Here is a 13,238-nt window from a genome sequence, read left to right as displayed (position 1 = left end):
TACGGCCCGGAAAGAGATGGAGACTCACCTGCTTCTGCTCCTCTCCCAAGCTGTCCCACATGGAGGCCACGATTTTGGACACGTCCCCAAAGGTGGCGCTGGGGTTCTGTCCCTTTATGGCGGCCTGAGTGTCTCTGAAGAAGAGCGCGTAGGCGGACACTGGCTTCTGTGGCTCATTGGGGTCCTTTTTCTTCTTCTTCTTTGGGTTCTTGGCCTTTTTTCCCGGGTCAGCTGAGGGTCTCTTCTCTCCCGACATCTGCCCGGGTGAGAGGAGTCAGAAAACTTGAGATGTCCAGGGACTCCTGCCAAAGGGGCCCTGCCCCAGCCGCAGGCTCAGCAGGCCCACTCACGGGCGGCAGGCCCTGCTCACACACAGGTACTGACCATCCCAGGTTTGAACACGGAAGCTTGGGCCACACTGCGGGGCCAATCACTCCCCAGGTTGGGGAGGCAATGGACAGGCAGACAAGACAGACACACATTCTGGACAGGAGCCCTGGACTTTCTTTGTTTAACTCGTTAATGACAATCAGCATGATGGTAAAGTTGATTCAAAGAGAGAAACTGGTTAGTGCCCTATGGGTAGAGTAATAAAAGGATCACTTTCAGGACTTCGTTTCATCTTCTCTGCTGGACAGAAGTCACTTGCATCTCTACAGGGAAAAATCAGTCCGCCTTGTAATCAGGCAGAACTCACGTACGCCCCCATCGCTTTTTCCTTGAGTTAACCTTTACCGAGGATAAAATATCCCAGTCAGTAATGAAGAATAAATCAAAATAAAGTGACTTAACCTCTCCATGCCTCAGTCTCCCCACCTGCCAATGGGAGATAATCATGGCACCTGCCATAGGGAGTTATGAGGAGGATCACATGCATCAATACTTATGCGCTTAGAACGCTAGCCCACGGGAACTGTTTTAGAAATGTTTTCCCAATAAAAAAGAAAAGGAAAACCACCCCTGCCTGGCCTGTGGTAGAGATCAAGTTATCGTGGTGATGGAGCTGGACCAGGATCCAGAGGCGCCCACCCCAGCCAGGAGGTCAGGGTCTCTGCCAGATGGCGTGGGCGCCATGGCTACTGCCCAGGCCTCTGCGGGGCCACCCAGTGGACAGAAGAAAGAGGCAGGACGTGTGGGATCAAGCCTTGATTCTGCCACCAGCTCGTTGGGAGACTCCCAGCAAGCACGTCCATCGCTGGCCCTTCTGGGCCTGTTTCCTGCCCCAGTTAAACCGGATGCTCCCCAACAGGGAGGGAGGCGTGGTCAGTGTCAAAGCCTGGCCAGGGCCAGAGCCTGGGCAGCTCGTGAGCTCGCATCCTCACATGTGCAGGGGTCATGTCCCCAATGGAGGGGCCATTTTTAGAGCCCCATCCCAAGGTCAGTGCTGCCCAGAGGCACCCTCTGCTGGACCACACATTTTTGCCAGAATATGCCACTGAAACGGCCCACTGGCCATTCAGGAATAAGACTTCATTTTTTCCCAAAATCCTCTACCTCCTTGTTTTCCAGCAAAGGGTCTGTTTAGACTCTTGCATCTTTTCTATTGGTAGGTGATGTCTGTTTCCATGCAGGGCCCGTCTTCCTGCTGACGGGAGGGCATCCCAAGGCTTTGCATGGCCACCCTACCTACCTTGAAATGAGCTTCCGATTCCTCCTCCTGAGTTGAGCTGGAGGGAGAGGGGGTCGCTGACTTGCTCCCTGGGGGCGACGGGGAGCTGTGGGCGATGCCACTCCGGATGCCCATCTGAGAAATGAGCTGGGACTGGCTGAGGGCACTCATGTGGCTGGCCAGCATCGCTGGGCGACCGAGTAGGGGCCCTGGCCGGCCCGAGTCATAGGCAGCAACCTCTGAGTGGACCATCTCCTGGATCTGAGAGAGGAGGACAGGGCATTTTGAATTAGAAAGGACCCGTCCTGCCCCATCTTCATATCTGAATTGCAGGGGCCCAGGGGAGGGGCATGTAGGGGAGAAGTGGAGGTTGGTTTCCCAGTGGATCCCTCATAGGTGAGGGCCCTGCATGATTTGGTGCACCCATGGGGGGGCCTGGCACCTTGACAGTTTGCCATTCTGCTGACATTCAGCCTGGAGAGATGATCAGCATTTCAGCCCTCGCTGGAGCGCTCGGTCCAGCTGAGAATGAATCATTTTATGAGACTGAGTCTTCCCTCCTGGCACATGGTACGTCTCTGCATTTATTCACTATGCAGCATGATAACAAAGGACAAGCCCTGGAAGCTGACCTGGTTTGGGATCGTGGTGCAGTCACTTATAAGCTGGGTGACTTTGGCCAAGTGACTTAACCTCTCTGTGCCTTGGTTCTTCATCTGAAACGTCTGGGTAATAATTAAACCTACCTTTTAGGGCTGTTAAGGATTAAATGAGCCTAGCACATAGTAAGCCCTACATTGTATGAATAAGGGTTTGTTAAATACACAGAATAAAAAAATCCCTTAATAAGTTTTGCATTTTTCTTCCTGTAGCTCAGTAATATTTGTATTAATTATTCCCTATGATATATTCTAACTGGTTATTTTGGGGATACAAGGAAGCTACTGATTTTACATGTAGGCATTTCTCATACTAAGTACATGTTGAGAATAGTGTATACTTTTTGCTTTAACATTAGAGATACACACACTTCAGCGAGGCATACCGATTTGAATATTCTTTCAATTGTTTTTATTTTCTCTGCATCTGTGGTTATTTTCTTTCTAATTTCTCATCTCAAGTATCTGCGTTTTCCTCTCACTTTTTCTCTACTACGCAGGCTCATGGGTTTTCTATTTTATGATGTAGGATTTCTATTTTCTCCCCAAAAGAATCAAATCTCACATTTTTTTTTGATCTCTCTAATCCTTCTCTGTTTTCTATTTCTTTAATATCATTTTAACCTTTATTGATTCCTTTCTCTAATTTTTAAAGATTGTTACTGTTGCTTCCCTCTCATTTTAGTTGCACTTTTAATTCAGTTCTTTGCATGTGGCTTCTCATCTTTCAGGTCTAAATTAGAATGTCGCCTCCTCAGAGAAGCCTTCCCTGACCACTTTGTCTGAAAATCCTAACCCCCTACCTTTATGTTCCAACATCATATTGTTTGTTTCCTTCACAATTTCAAGCTACAATTACGTTGTCCATCTATCTGTTTATCATCTCTCTTCCCCTCTGGAAACTCGATGAGCAGAGGACTTGTTCACTATTGTAACCCTAGTGTCTTCGGTAGTGCCTGGAACGCAGTAGGTCAGTACTTTAAAAATATTTGTTAAAGGATGGAAAAAGGAAGGGAGGGGAGGATGCCGCTCCTGGTAGGTAAAACTCCCCAGCTGCCTCTTTTCTTGAGAATGTGATGGAATGAGAGTTGTTTATGCAGCAGCACAGGGCACAATTGGCGAGAATTGGAGATGTGACATTAGTTGGCTATTTCCTTCTTTGAATCAGACTTGGGATAGGACACAGTCATTCCCTATCGAGTCCACAATCTCCTAAGAGTTTAATGAGCTAGATGAGATTCAATCTTCTCTGAATCTTTTTTTCCTCAAGTTTCCTTTACCCTCCTAGCAAAGAAAGCATAAATAACACAAATAATCCAAATAAAATCCCCCTTGAAAGTACAGAATAAAGTGGTAGAAGAATAAACAAGGATATGTAAGTAAAACAGTTTCCAATGTATAAAAATATCGTTTAAAAATCAGAAAATTTAATCCATTCATATCATATATATAAAAGGCTAATATGCAAAGTGTCCCCTTGGGAGTTCGACCCGGAGACCAGGAGTTTACTCGCTCGCTATGATGTGCGGTGTGCTGACCACCAGGGGGCAGCGTGGAATGAAGGAAGGCCCCGGCAGGCAGCTGGAAGGCCCCAATTGGCCCTGATCGCCAGCCAGGCCTAAGGACCCTACCTGTGCACGAATTTTGTCCACCAGGCCTCTAGTTTATTATAAAGATAGAATCATTTGTTCATAGATATTACAGTTTGTTTTTTTGATTCTTTGAGTTTCCCTGATCTTTCCTTTGTTGATCAAATTTTATCTAGTGATTTTTCTCTAATTCCTCATGTAAGAAGAAAACTTAAGCTTTTAATTTTTCTCTCTATCAGTGGTTTAGGTTCCAGATGAATATTTTTTTGCTTTTCAGTAGATAATTTATTTCAATCATTATTCTGACAGTTATATTATGTTTCATACCATGATAACAACAGTACTTTGACATTAACTTTGGATTTTGCTATTTTCATTGCTCACACCACTGTGTTTTTTTATACCATATATTTCCCATATTTCATCTATTTTAATTCATTTCTCAATCAAAGGTAATTGCCTCTCTAAGTAATTTTTTTTAACCCAAAGTTCCTTTGAAATAAGAAAAATTTGCATGAGGCTATTTTTGTATGTAGGCCGCATTTATTTAATTTTGTCTGATGCTTGGTAAGCTCTTTTGAGTTGAATAATTCCCACTTTTTTCAGATAAGTGATATTTTCTATGGTTATTTTTTGGATTATTGCCCCTTTTCCACTGGCCTTTTAAAAAGAATTTTCCTGTTAAAAATCCATTTTGAATCATCAGGTCTTTTATCTTTTCGGTCATAATTTTGAGTTCTTTAATGTCTCCCTTGGATTTGGGGAGAAAATCCTGTTATTTGATTACCGGTTTTCACTGCATTTTAAAGTCCAATAATCACATATCTTACCTAAAAACAATCTTTCCTGATTTCAAATTTTTCTCCGCACATTGCACGACATAACTGAAGTCTGTAACTTATGAGCGGGTTCCCCCATTCACTGGAGCAGGAGCTTCAGAATGGACCTCCTTCAGAACTATCGTTTTTGTCCCTGTATCTATTTCTATTTCTAATAACTAGATCAGCACCTTGCACACAGAAAAGTCAAATGCTTGTTGGTCCTGTTGAATAAAATTAAAGATAGAAGAACAGAACTGGGTGTGATCTGGGAATGATGTAAAATTTAGCTCAGTGAGTCCAGGGTCACCATGGAGGGTGGGTGGGACTCTGGGCCACTTCACTCCTGGTTACAAAAATATTCTCAATAAATGGGCGTCAGGCCTTTCATGAATGTCTGCTCTGTGACGGATATAAGTAGACAGGAGAGCTCTGGGAATGAGACAGGCCCCCTCGCCGCCCCCTTGGCCCCCTCCTGCCCCCCCCCCCCCCCACACACACACACAACTGCTCTGCAGGGCCTCACAGCTAATTAGGGAGACAGACCCCTACATAAAGAGAATATATGGCTGGTTATTAATAGATACAATCCAACAAGACATGGGTACAGCCATTACGCATCCTAGATTTTCTAGAGCATTGAAGATTTTTATCCTAATCTCCCCAAAGTAGAAAACATGCCTCTGATGTGAGGTCTGAGGATATCACCGGCATAGGCGCTGGAGGGCCTGGCCCAGACCCTCTCACCGTGCCGCTGTGCCCATGTGGCCCCGTCCCCTTCTCCAGACAAGTGTCACTGCCAAACGATAGCTGCCTTCCTCCAGAGGCTATGACACCCCACACCCCACGCCCCACCCCGCAGCAGACCTCAACCCCTGCTGGACTGACACAGGGGCACAAAACTCCTTGCCTGCGGTGCAGGCCAGCCCCAGAGCTCCCCATGCCCAAGGCCAGTCCTTGCTGGCTCCTTCCTCTGTAGACCCCGATCCCTGCAGCCCCCTTCTCCTGAGAGCGCTCCCTCGATAAACAAAGTCCACAAGAACCCTCAGCTCGGGGTCTGCTCAAGGGGCCTCACCTCTCACCCTCCACCAGGCCCACTGGTTCCCCCATTTTCGGGGACTGCATCCCACCAGCACCCAATCATGCTCACCCCTCTCCCGGCTTTAAGTGGAAACCTCCCTTACTTCCAGGCCTAACAACTTCTGTCCCAACTTTCTTCCGTGCAGAACCATCATCCTCACTGCCCCCGGGACCTCCCTCCCATCAGCGACTCACCCGGCGCGGGTCTTCAATACTGTCTGTACCACTAGAATCATCTTCATCCTCCTCTCCACCATCCTCCCGGGGGAGCAGTTTGTATTAAGTACTTAATGTGTGCCAGAAACAGGGCTAACTGCCTCTATTATAACACTGATCGCCCCAGCTACCCTAGGAGGTAATACAATCACCCCCAGCTGAGGAATCACGGCTCAGAGAGTTCAGCGCTGGCCCATGACCACAGGGCTACCGACGGGGAAGCTGGTTTTCTCCAGGCCACCGCACTTCCTCTCTCAGCGACGCCGTCTTCCCCGAGACACTCCCTGGTCCTGGACTCCTGGGCTTGCTCCTCCCCTCACAGCCCTCTTCCCTCTGTCCAGGGCCAGCTATTGGCTGTTGGCTACCTCTCTAGCCAGTCCTTCTTGGTCTCCTTCAGTCCACCCTTAAGCACTGGCATTCCTCAGGCTCTCTCCAACCCCTTCCTTTCTACACCCCCAGCCCCCACTCACCACCACCTTGAGTCTGTGGCTGCTACATGGTGGGGGGCGATGCCTGGTGATGCCTTTAAATTCTGATATCTCACCTAAGAAAGTGTTTCATTTAAAGCCAATGTCAGGCTTTAAAAGACAAAAAAGTGAGCGCACAGGATGGATACACAGAAGTGGCCAGACAATGGCCATCCCTTCACACATTCTAGAACAGTGGTTCTCAACCTTCTGGCCCTTTAAATACAGTTCCTCATGTTGTGACCCAACCATAAAATTATTTTTGTTGCTACTTCACAACTGTAATGTTGCTACTGTTATGAATCGTAATGTAAATATCTGATACGCAGGATGGTCTTAGGCGACCCCCAAAGGGGTCGCGGCCCACAGGTTGAGAACTGCTGCTCTAGACCACCTATTAGCTCATAGAACCCCTTTCCCAATTAGAACCCACCCAGCTCTGCCCAGCACGCTCAACAGCCATTGCCTTTTTGTCCTAACCAGCGATAGCTGATGCTGTTTATGTCCTGCCCTTTGACCTTGGAGGACCCCGATTCCCTGCAGAGGGTTACTGCACCTGTTGATGGCTCCCTGCCTCTCACTGCCGGGAATGATGAGCAATTAAGGCCCCCAGGAGCGACCCTCAACCTCCGCTTCCACTCCCCTCAACGGGACAATTCTGAGTTGTGTCCCATATGCCTCTTGGAGGGTCTGCAGCAGGACTGCATCCCAGTTGCCACGGTGATCACAACTCATCAATCCACCCCCTACTGGCTTTCTTCCCTTCCAATCTCACCTCCCTTCTTCCTTCACCGGGCTTCCTGCAGACTCCCCTCAAACAAAATACTTGCACCCAAACCTTTGTGTCAGGGTCTGATTGAGGGGGATTCCAAAGAGACGCCAGCCTTCTCTCAGCCTCCTGCATGGCTTCCTTGAGTCCAGGTGCCATGCTGGCCACCAGAGTGCCCTTCTGGAGAATGAAAGGTCTCCCTGCTTAGAATGTTTCTGTCGCTCCCCAGGGCCGCTAGCCTTGTCCTCGCCTTGTAAGACACCCACAGAGATTTGTGCCATCTCGCTGGTCCTACCTCTCCAGCCCCTTCCCGGAGCTCCCGGGACATGCGGGCTTCTCTCTAGGACGGAGCCTTTGCCCTGCGGCTCACTGTTCCTTTCCTCTGTGTCATCCTTTGAGACTTAGCTGAAATGCCACCTCCTCAGAGAAGCCTTCCCTGACCTCTCTTCTCCTCTGGCCACTGCCTCTTCCTGAGACTTTCCCAGGGCTCAGCATGGTGGGTGCCAAGCACCTGCTTATGTGCAGACACATAACGTGCCTCCCCAGCCCTGGGCAGGTTGCCTGGCGCACCGCTGGCACTAACGAGATGTCTGGTAACCAACTGCACCACGCCTCCTGCTTTCTCCTGGAAGCATATGGACACGTCCAAGAGCCACGCGTGCACCCTCTCCAGGGAGGATGAAACAGAAGAAACAGTAACGAGGAGCCGCTGTGAGCATAATTGGTTCGCCTGGCTTAATAGATGCTCTGGGTTCAGGAACACAAAGGGGCTTTCCGCAAAGTCCCCACCCGCAAGCCCTGTGGAGAGCAGCCCTGGGTGCTGCGGGCCCCCACACAGTAGGGAGAGGAGGAGAAATCGCACCTTTCTCTTTCCCATCTTCTGCAGGTTCACAAAATGAACACCCTGCCTGCTTCCCCCGAGGCAGGACGAGGCGTCGGTGGACACAGCCTCACACTCGGCCTGGGAATCGGAACGCCTCTCCGGAGGCCACAGGGGTTCTGCTCGTTGTGGCCCCTCCCTGAAGCCCCTGCCTCATTCCAGAGGGTCCAGAAACTTCTCCCGAGCACAGTCAGATCCCAGGGGAAAATTACCAAGCCCCTGAGAGCGTTTTACCGTCCCTTCCACCGTCTCAGAGCAGACCTTCCTAATAGGTCCTAGCCCTGTTTTGGTGACACTAGTAACAATGACAATAATACTTGCTATTACATTTAGTGAGGCTCACTGTGCGCCAGGCACTTCATGAACAAATCTCTGACAACAGCATCGCCCCCATTTTACAACAAAGACACTAAAACTCAGAGAGGTTAGCCACTTGCCCAAGGTCACACAGCTAGGAAGTAGGAAAGTCAGGATCCTGGCTGTTTCTCCAGACTGGGGTCTCCTCCCCGCACCCACACAGACCCTCACGGCTCTCCTGGAGGGAAAGGTGAGGAGCCTGCGCTCACAGGGCAGCAGGAGGACGCAGCGAAAAGGTAAGTTAGCACAAAGCCCGGCACACAGTAGGTGCCCAACACAAGGAGGTTTCCTTTCCTTCACCCAAACCTCCTGAAGGTCCGAGCTTGAACCTAATCTCAAGTGGGCTACGAAGAGGTGACAAATGCTGGAAGTTTCTAAAATACGAGAGAAGAGGGAAACCAGGAGGAAAGCTCCAATGATGATAAAGATGACAGCACAAGCCTGGCACAGGGGTGCTTCGCAACCTGTGTTACATTTATTAGGTCAGTAATTGGCAAACTTCTATAAACGACCAGGTATAAGATATGTTGGGCTTTAAGGGCCCGATGGTTTCTGTCATAACGACTCAACTCTGCTGTGGTAGCACAAAATCAGCCATAGGCAATATGTAAACCAATGGGTGTGACTGAGCTCCAATAAGCTTTATTTACAGAAACAAGCAGAGGGCCAGGTTTGGCCTATGGCTATGGGTTGACAACTGCTGTATTAGTCAACTGTTGTCAAATAAAAAGAAATACTGGTTGAAGCACTACCTTTATTTGGCAATTACCATCTGCCGGGCACTGATCTCCGCACTGTTCTCCCGACCACATTTAATTCTCAGCCAGCCGTGGGACGAAAGGTGTGTTTATTATCAGCATTTTACAGACTAGGAAGCTGAGGTTCAGCAAGGGAAGGAAATGTGCCCCAGGCCTTTAGAGCTGGGATTCAAGTCAAGGTCTGTCTGGTTCCCACCCATGTTCTCAGGCACTGTATCACCAGGTGTGCTGCCCCTCAGCTAAACCCCGCCCTGGCCGCCACTGGGCTCTAGCTCTGGCTCACACTGCAGCCTCTCTTGAAAATCAGAAAGACCTGGACTGGTGACAGAGATCTGGTAGTTGGCCACTGAACTCCAAATCTGACCTTCCGTTGCTGTCTTGAGCCTCCTTCTCATGTCCTTCACTGGGCCTCTGCCTTGAGCTGCTTCCATCAGAACAACCTCTGTGGTCATTTGAGTTCTCTAATCCTCTCGGGTCCTCAAGACTGCTCCTGCTACTCATTCACTCATTCATTCATTCATTCATTCATTCATTCAAAAACATTCCCTAAGAGCTCTTATGCCTGAGATTCTGGGCTAGATGCAGGAGACCAAGATTAGACCAAAAGCACCCACCTGAGTGCAGTCTGATGGAGGAGGCGGACATGTGCCCACACCGTTGTAACCAGTGCAGCAGCACAGGTGTTCAGAGGGACCTGGGCCAGGCAGAAAGGGGTCGAGGACTGGACAGCCAGAAAGCCTTTCCCTAGGGCCGTGGTCAGCAAATTGTGGCTCGTGAGCCACATGCGGCTCTTTGGCCCCTTGAGTGTGGCTCTTCCACAAAATACCACGTGCAGGCGTGCACATACAGTGCGATTGAAACTTCGTGGCCCACGCACAGAAATCAGTATTTTGTGCAAGAGCCACACTCAAGGGGCCAAAGAGCCGCATGTGGCTCGAGAGCCATTGTTTGCCGATCACTGCCCTAGGAGAACGCTCTGAGCTGACTCCTGAAGGGGAGGTTTGCAGAACAAGACAGGGTGGAGGGTGCATATACATGGGCACAGAGGCATGGAGCCGTGTGAGGGTTAATTTTATGTGTCCACTGGACTGGGCCAAGGTTGCCACGACATTTGGTCAAACTTTATTCTGGGTGTGTCTGTGGGGGTATTACTGGATGAGATTAGCACCTGACTCCATGGACTGATAAAGCAGGTTCCCCTCCCCAGTGTGGGTGGGCCTCATCCAGTCAGTTGAAGGCTTGACTAGAACAAAAAGGCTGAGTAAGAAGCAACTTCTGCCTTGGCTTCTCCTGCCTTCAGAATCGGCTCTCCTGGGTCTCCCACTTGCTGACTGGAGATCTTGGGACTTCTCAGTCTCCGTAATCAAGTGAGAAAATTCCTTTTAATATCTATCTATCTATCTATCTATCTATCTATCTATCTATCTATCTACCTACCTACCTACCTAAACTATTTGTTCTGTTTCTCTGGAGAATGCTGACTAATATAAGTGGCATAATGAGCTTTGCAAGCTGCCCATCACAGCCAGGAACAGCTAGAGTGTCAGGAAGAGTGGGCGGTGGGGATCAAGGGGTCCCCGAGGTTAGGACTTGGAGGGCCGGTGTGTTCAGCAGAGAGGGACCGTGCCTGCAGGTGCTAAGGGGATGGCCACAGGCTTCAAGCAGAGGGTGTCAAACCCAGGGCTGTGCCCTGTGCCGACAGCTGCCGGGCAGTTCTGGAATCTGCAGCAGAACCACCTCCCTGGGGAAAGTGGTCTCAGGCCCCTGGGAAACAGCAGAGACACTGTGTTAGCTTCCTATGGCTGCTGTAACATGACAGCACAAACCCAGTGGCTTCAAAGAACGCAAACTCATTATCTTCCAGTTCTGGAGGCCAGAAGTCCAGGCAGTCTCAGTGGACTCCAAGGGAGAATCTGTCTAATTGTTTGTTTGTTTTTTGATGGATGTGGTGCTTGTGCCTTGTCTCTTGGCCCCGCATCACATGGCCTTTCCTTTCTCTGCTTCCATCATCACATCAGCTGCTCCAGGTGTTGGACTTGTGGGCAGTTAGATAGACATGCGCAGAGCAAAGACGATGGGCCAGGTACAGGAGGTCACCAGGGTGGAAAGCCCAGGGTGACTAGCAGAGGGCAACTGTAGGTGGGAACTCACCCCCAGGAAGAGCTTTCCTCCCCTAGCATAGCGCCGGTTTGGACCCCCTGACCTTTCCTCTCTAGAGATAACACGTAAGCCTCAGTTGTATTTCAGCTCCAGGCCCAGAAAAGCAGCAAAACTAGACAAGAGACACCATGGCTGACCCCAGGACCAACTGCACTGGAAATGACCCCGCCCTGGCGCCAACCAGTTAATCAGTGGAGACCCTGACCCTGAAAAGACACACCTGGAAAGCTGCTGAATATTCTATTGAGATCTTCCCCTGGGACCTCCCCGAAAGTCTCTGCCCTTAAAACCCTCCTGGGAGCACACCTGGGCCTTTCTCCGCCCCCCCCCCCCCCCCCCCCCGCCAGGTGCGTTACCATTACCCTCCTCACTCCTAAGTTCCTATGGCCCTTCCTTTGTTTTTATAATTTATTTCCTAAGCCCAGATCTTCTACAAATTACTTCTTCCACCTCTGTGATTATATATATATATAATTGGAGAAGAAAGGAGAGGGAGACAGAAACATCAATGATAAGAGAGAATCATTGATCGGCTGCCTCCTGCACACCTCCCTACTGGGGATCAAGCCCACAACCTGGGCATGTGCCCCAACTGGGAATCGAACCCTGACTTCCTGGTTCATAGGTCGATGCTCAACCACTGAGCCATACCGGCTGGGCGCCTCTGTGATTTTATAAATCAAAGTTCTCTTACAGTTTGCGTCTTGGCTCTGAATTCTTCCCTAGCCAGAACTCAAATATCGAGTTCTTGAGTCTGGTCTGACCCCACCAGTCTAACACCTGGTGCTCTTGGGGCCTACAGCAGACTCTCCGGTCCCCTCTTATGAGGACTTGTGATTATATCACTGGGCCTACCCAAATAGTCTAGAATAATCTCCCCATCCCAAGAATTTTAACTTAGTCTCATCTGCAAACTCCCTTTCCCTCTGTAAGGTAACATACAGGCCCAAGGGATTAGGGCGTGGGGGACATCTTGGGGGGATTATTCAGTCTTCTGCACCCCAGCTACCCCTCCATGCCGACCTTTCCAGGGGAACACTGCTCTGAGGTTTCCTCGGGCTTTCAGAAGCAACTATTTGAAAATCATTTTCCTTTAGGATGAAAAATTCCAGCACAAAAGAGGAGAAAAGAAAGCCAATAGGAAGCCTTTCCCAATGGGAAGCCTTCCTTCGCCCGGAATCCTTGCAAGTATTTCTAATAAACTTTCATGCGAGAGATTCTTTGCACGCTGACAAATTTCTCCTGAAATTTGAGATGTCTTGTTCAGAGTAATAGCTACAGTGCACAGGTGCCCAGCTGCTATTGTAAAATCAGTAAGCATTTAATTGAAACAAACGACTATAATAATAGTACATTATCCCTGCAGGCCAAGCGCCATCACAGTTTTAATTATTGAGTTAAGAGTCAGACTAATTTATCCTTTAACGCAACAGCCCCACTCCTGGTTACGCTGATCATCCTGTTATGAATATGTAGGCACCAGCAGGGAAGGACGTGAATGCAAAGCAATTTGTCCCCTTCTGGCTGGTGTTGTGTTGGAAGGAAGGTCTGCAAACACTGGGCGCTGAGACATTGGTCTGGGGTTACCTGCCTCGGGGTGAGAGATTTCCGCTCAGGTTGGGATGGGGCTGTGTCCTTATGCTTCCCATCTCTGGTGCACAGGCCCACACCTCTGCTCAGCGCCTGCACCAGCTCCCTCCTTCACTCAAGAAGACGCCTAAGGCCTTACTAAGCAACAGACACCTAGAACAACACCCCCCACCGCCCCTCCCCCGCCACCTGCTACCTCCTTGGCCTTCTCCCCTCTGTTCCCCCACCCCCTCCACTCCACACCAGCACGCTCACCTCCTACCCTTTAAACCAAGCATGCTGCCCC

General features: G+C 49.6%; 1 protein-coding gene across 2 annotated transcripts in view; it reads right to left on the bottom strand.

Moving 5' to 3' along the window:
- TOX2 (TOX high mobility group box family member 2) overlaps window positions 1–13,238 on the bottom strand; it is a 113,701-nt gene that overhangs the window by 4,837 nt on the left and 95,626 nt on the right. For both annotated transcript variants that reach the window (XM_036323388.1, XM_036323387.1), the window contains exons 4-5: window positions 1,631–1,870; window positions 29–256 (exon numbers count right to left, since the gene is read on the bottom strand). In XM_036323388.1, the coding sequence (XP_036179281.1) occupies window positions 29–256; window positions 1,631–1,870 (468 nt within the window). The remainder of the gene's footprint in view (window positions 1–28; window positions 257–1,630; window positions 1,871–13,238) is intronic.

This window comes from Myotis myotis, unplaced genomic scaffold (genome assembly GCF_014108235.1).
Source record: "Myotis myotis isolate mMyoMyo1 unplaced genomic scaffold, mMyoMyo1.p scaffold_m19_p_9, whole genome shotgun sequence".
Taxonomy (NCBI): Eukaryota; Metazoa; Chordata; class Mammalia; order Chiroptera; family Vespertilionidae; genus Myotis; species Myotis myotis.
This window is presented reverse-complemented; position numbering and strand designations above follow the sequence as displayed.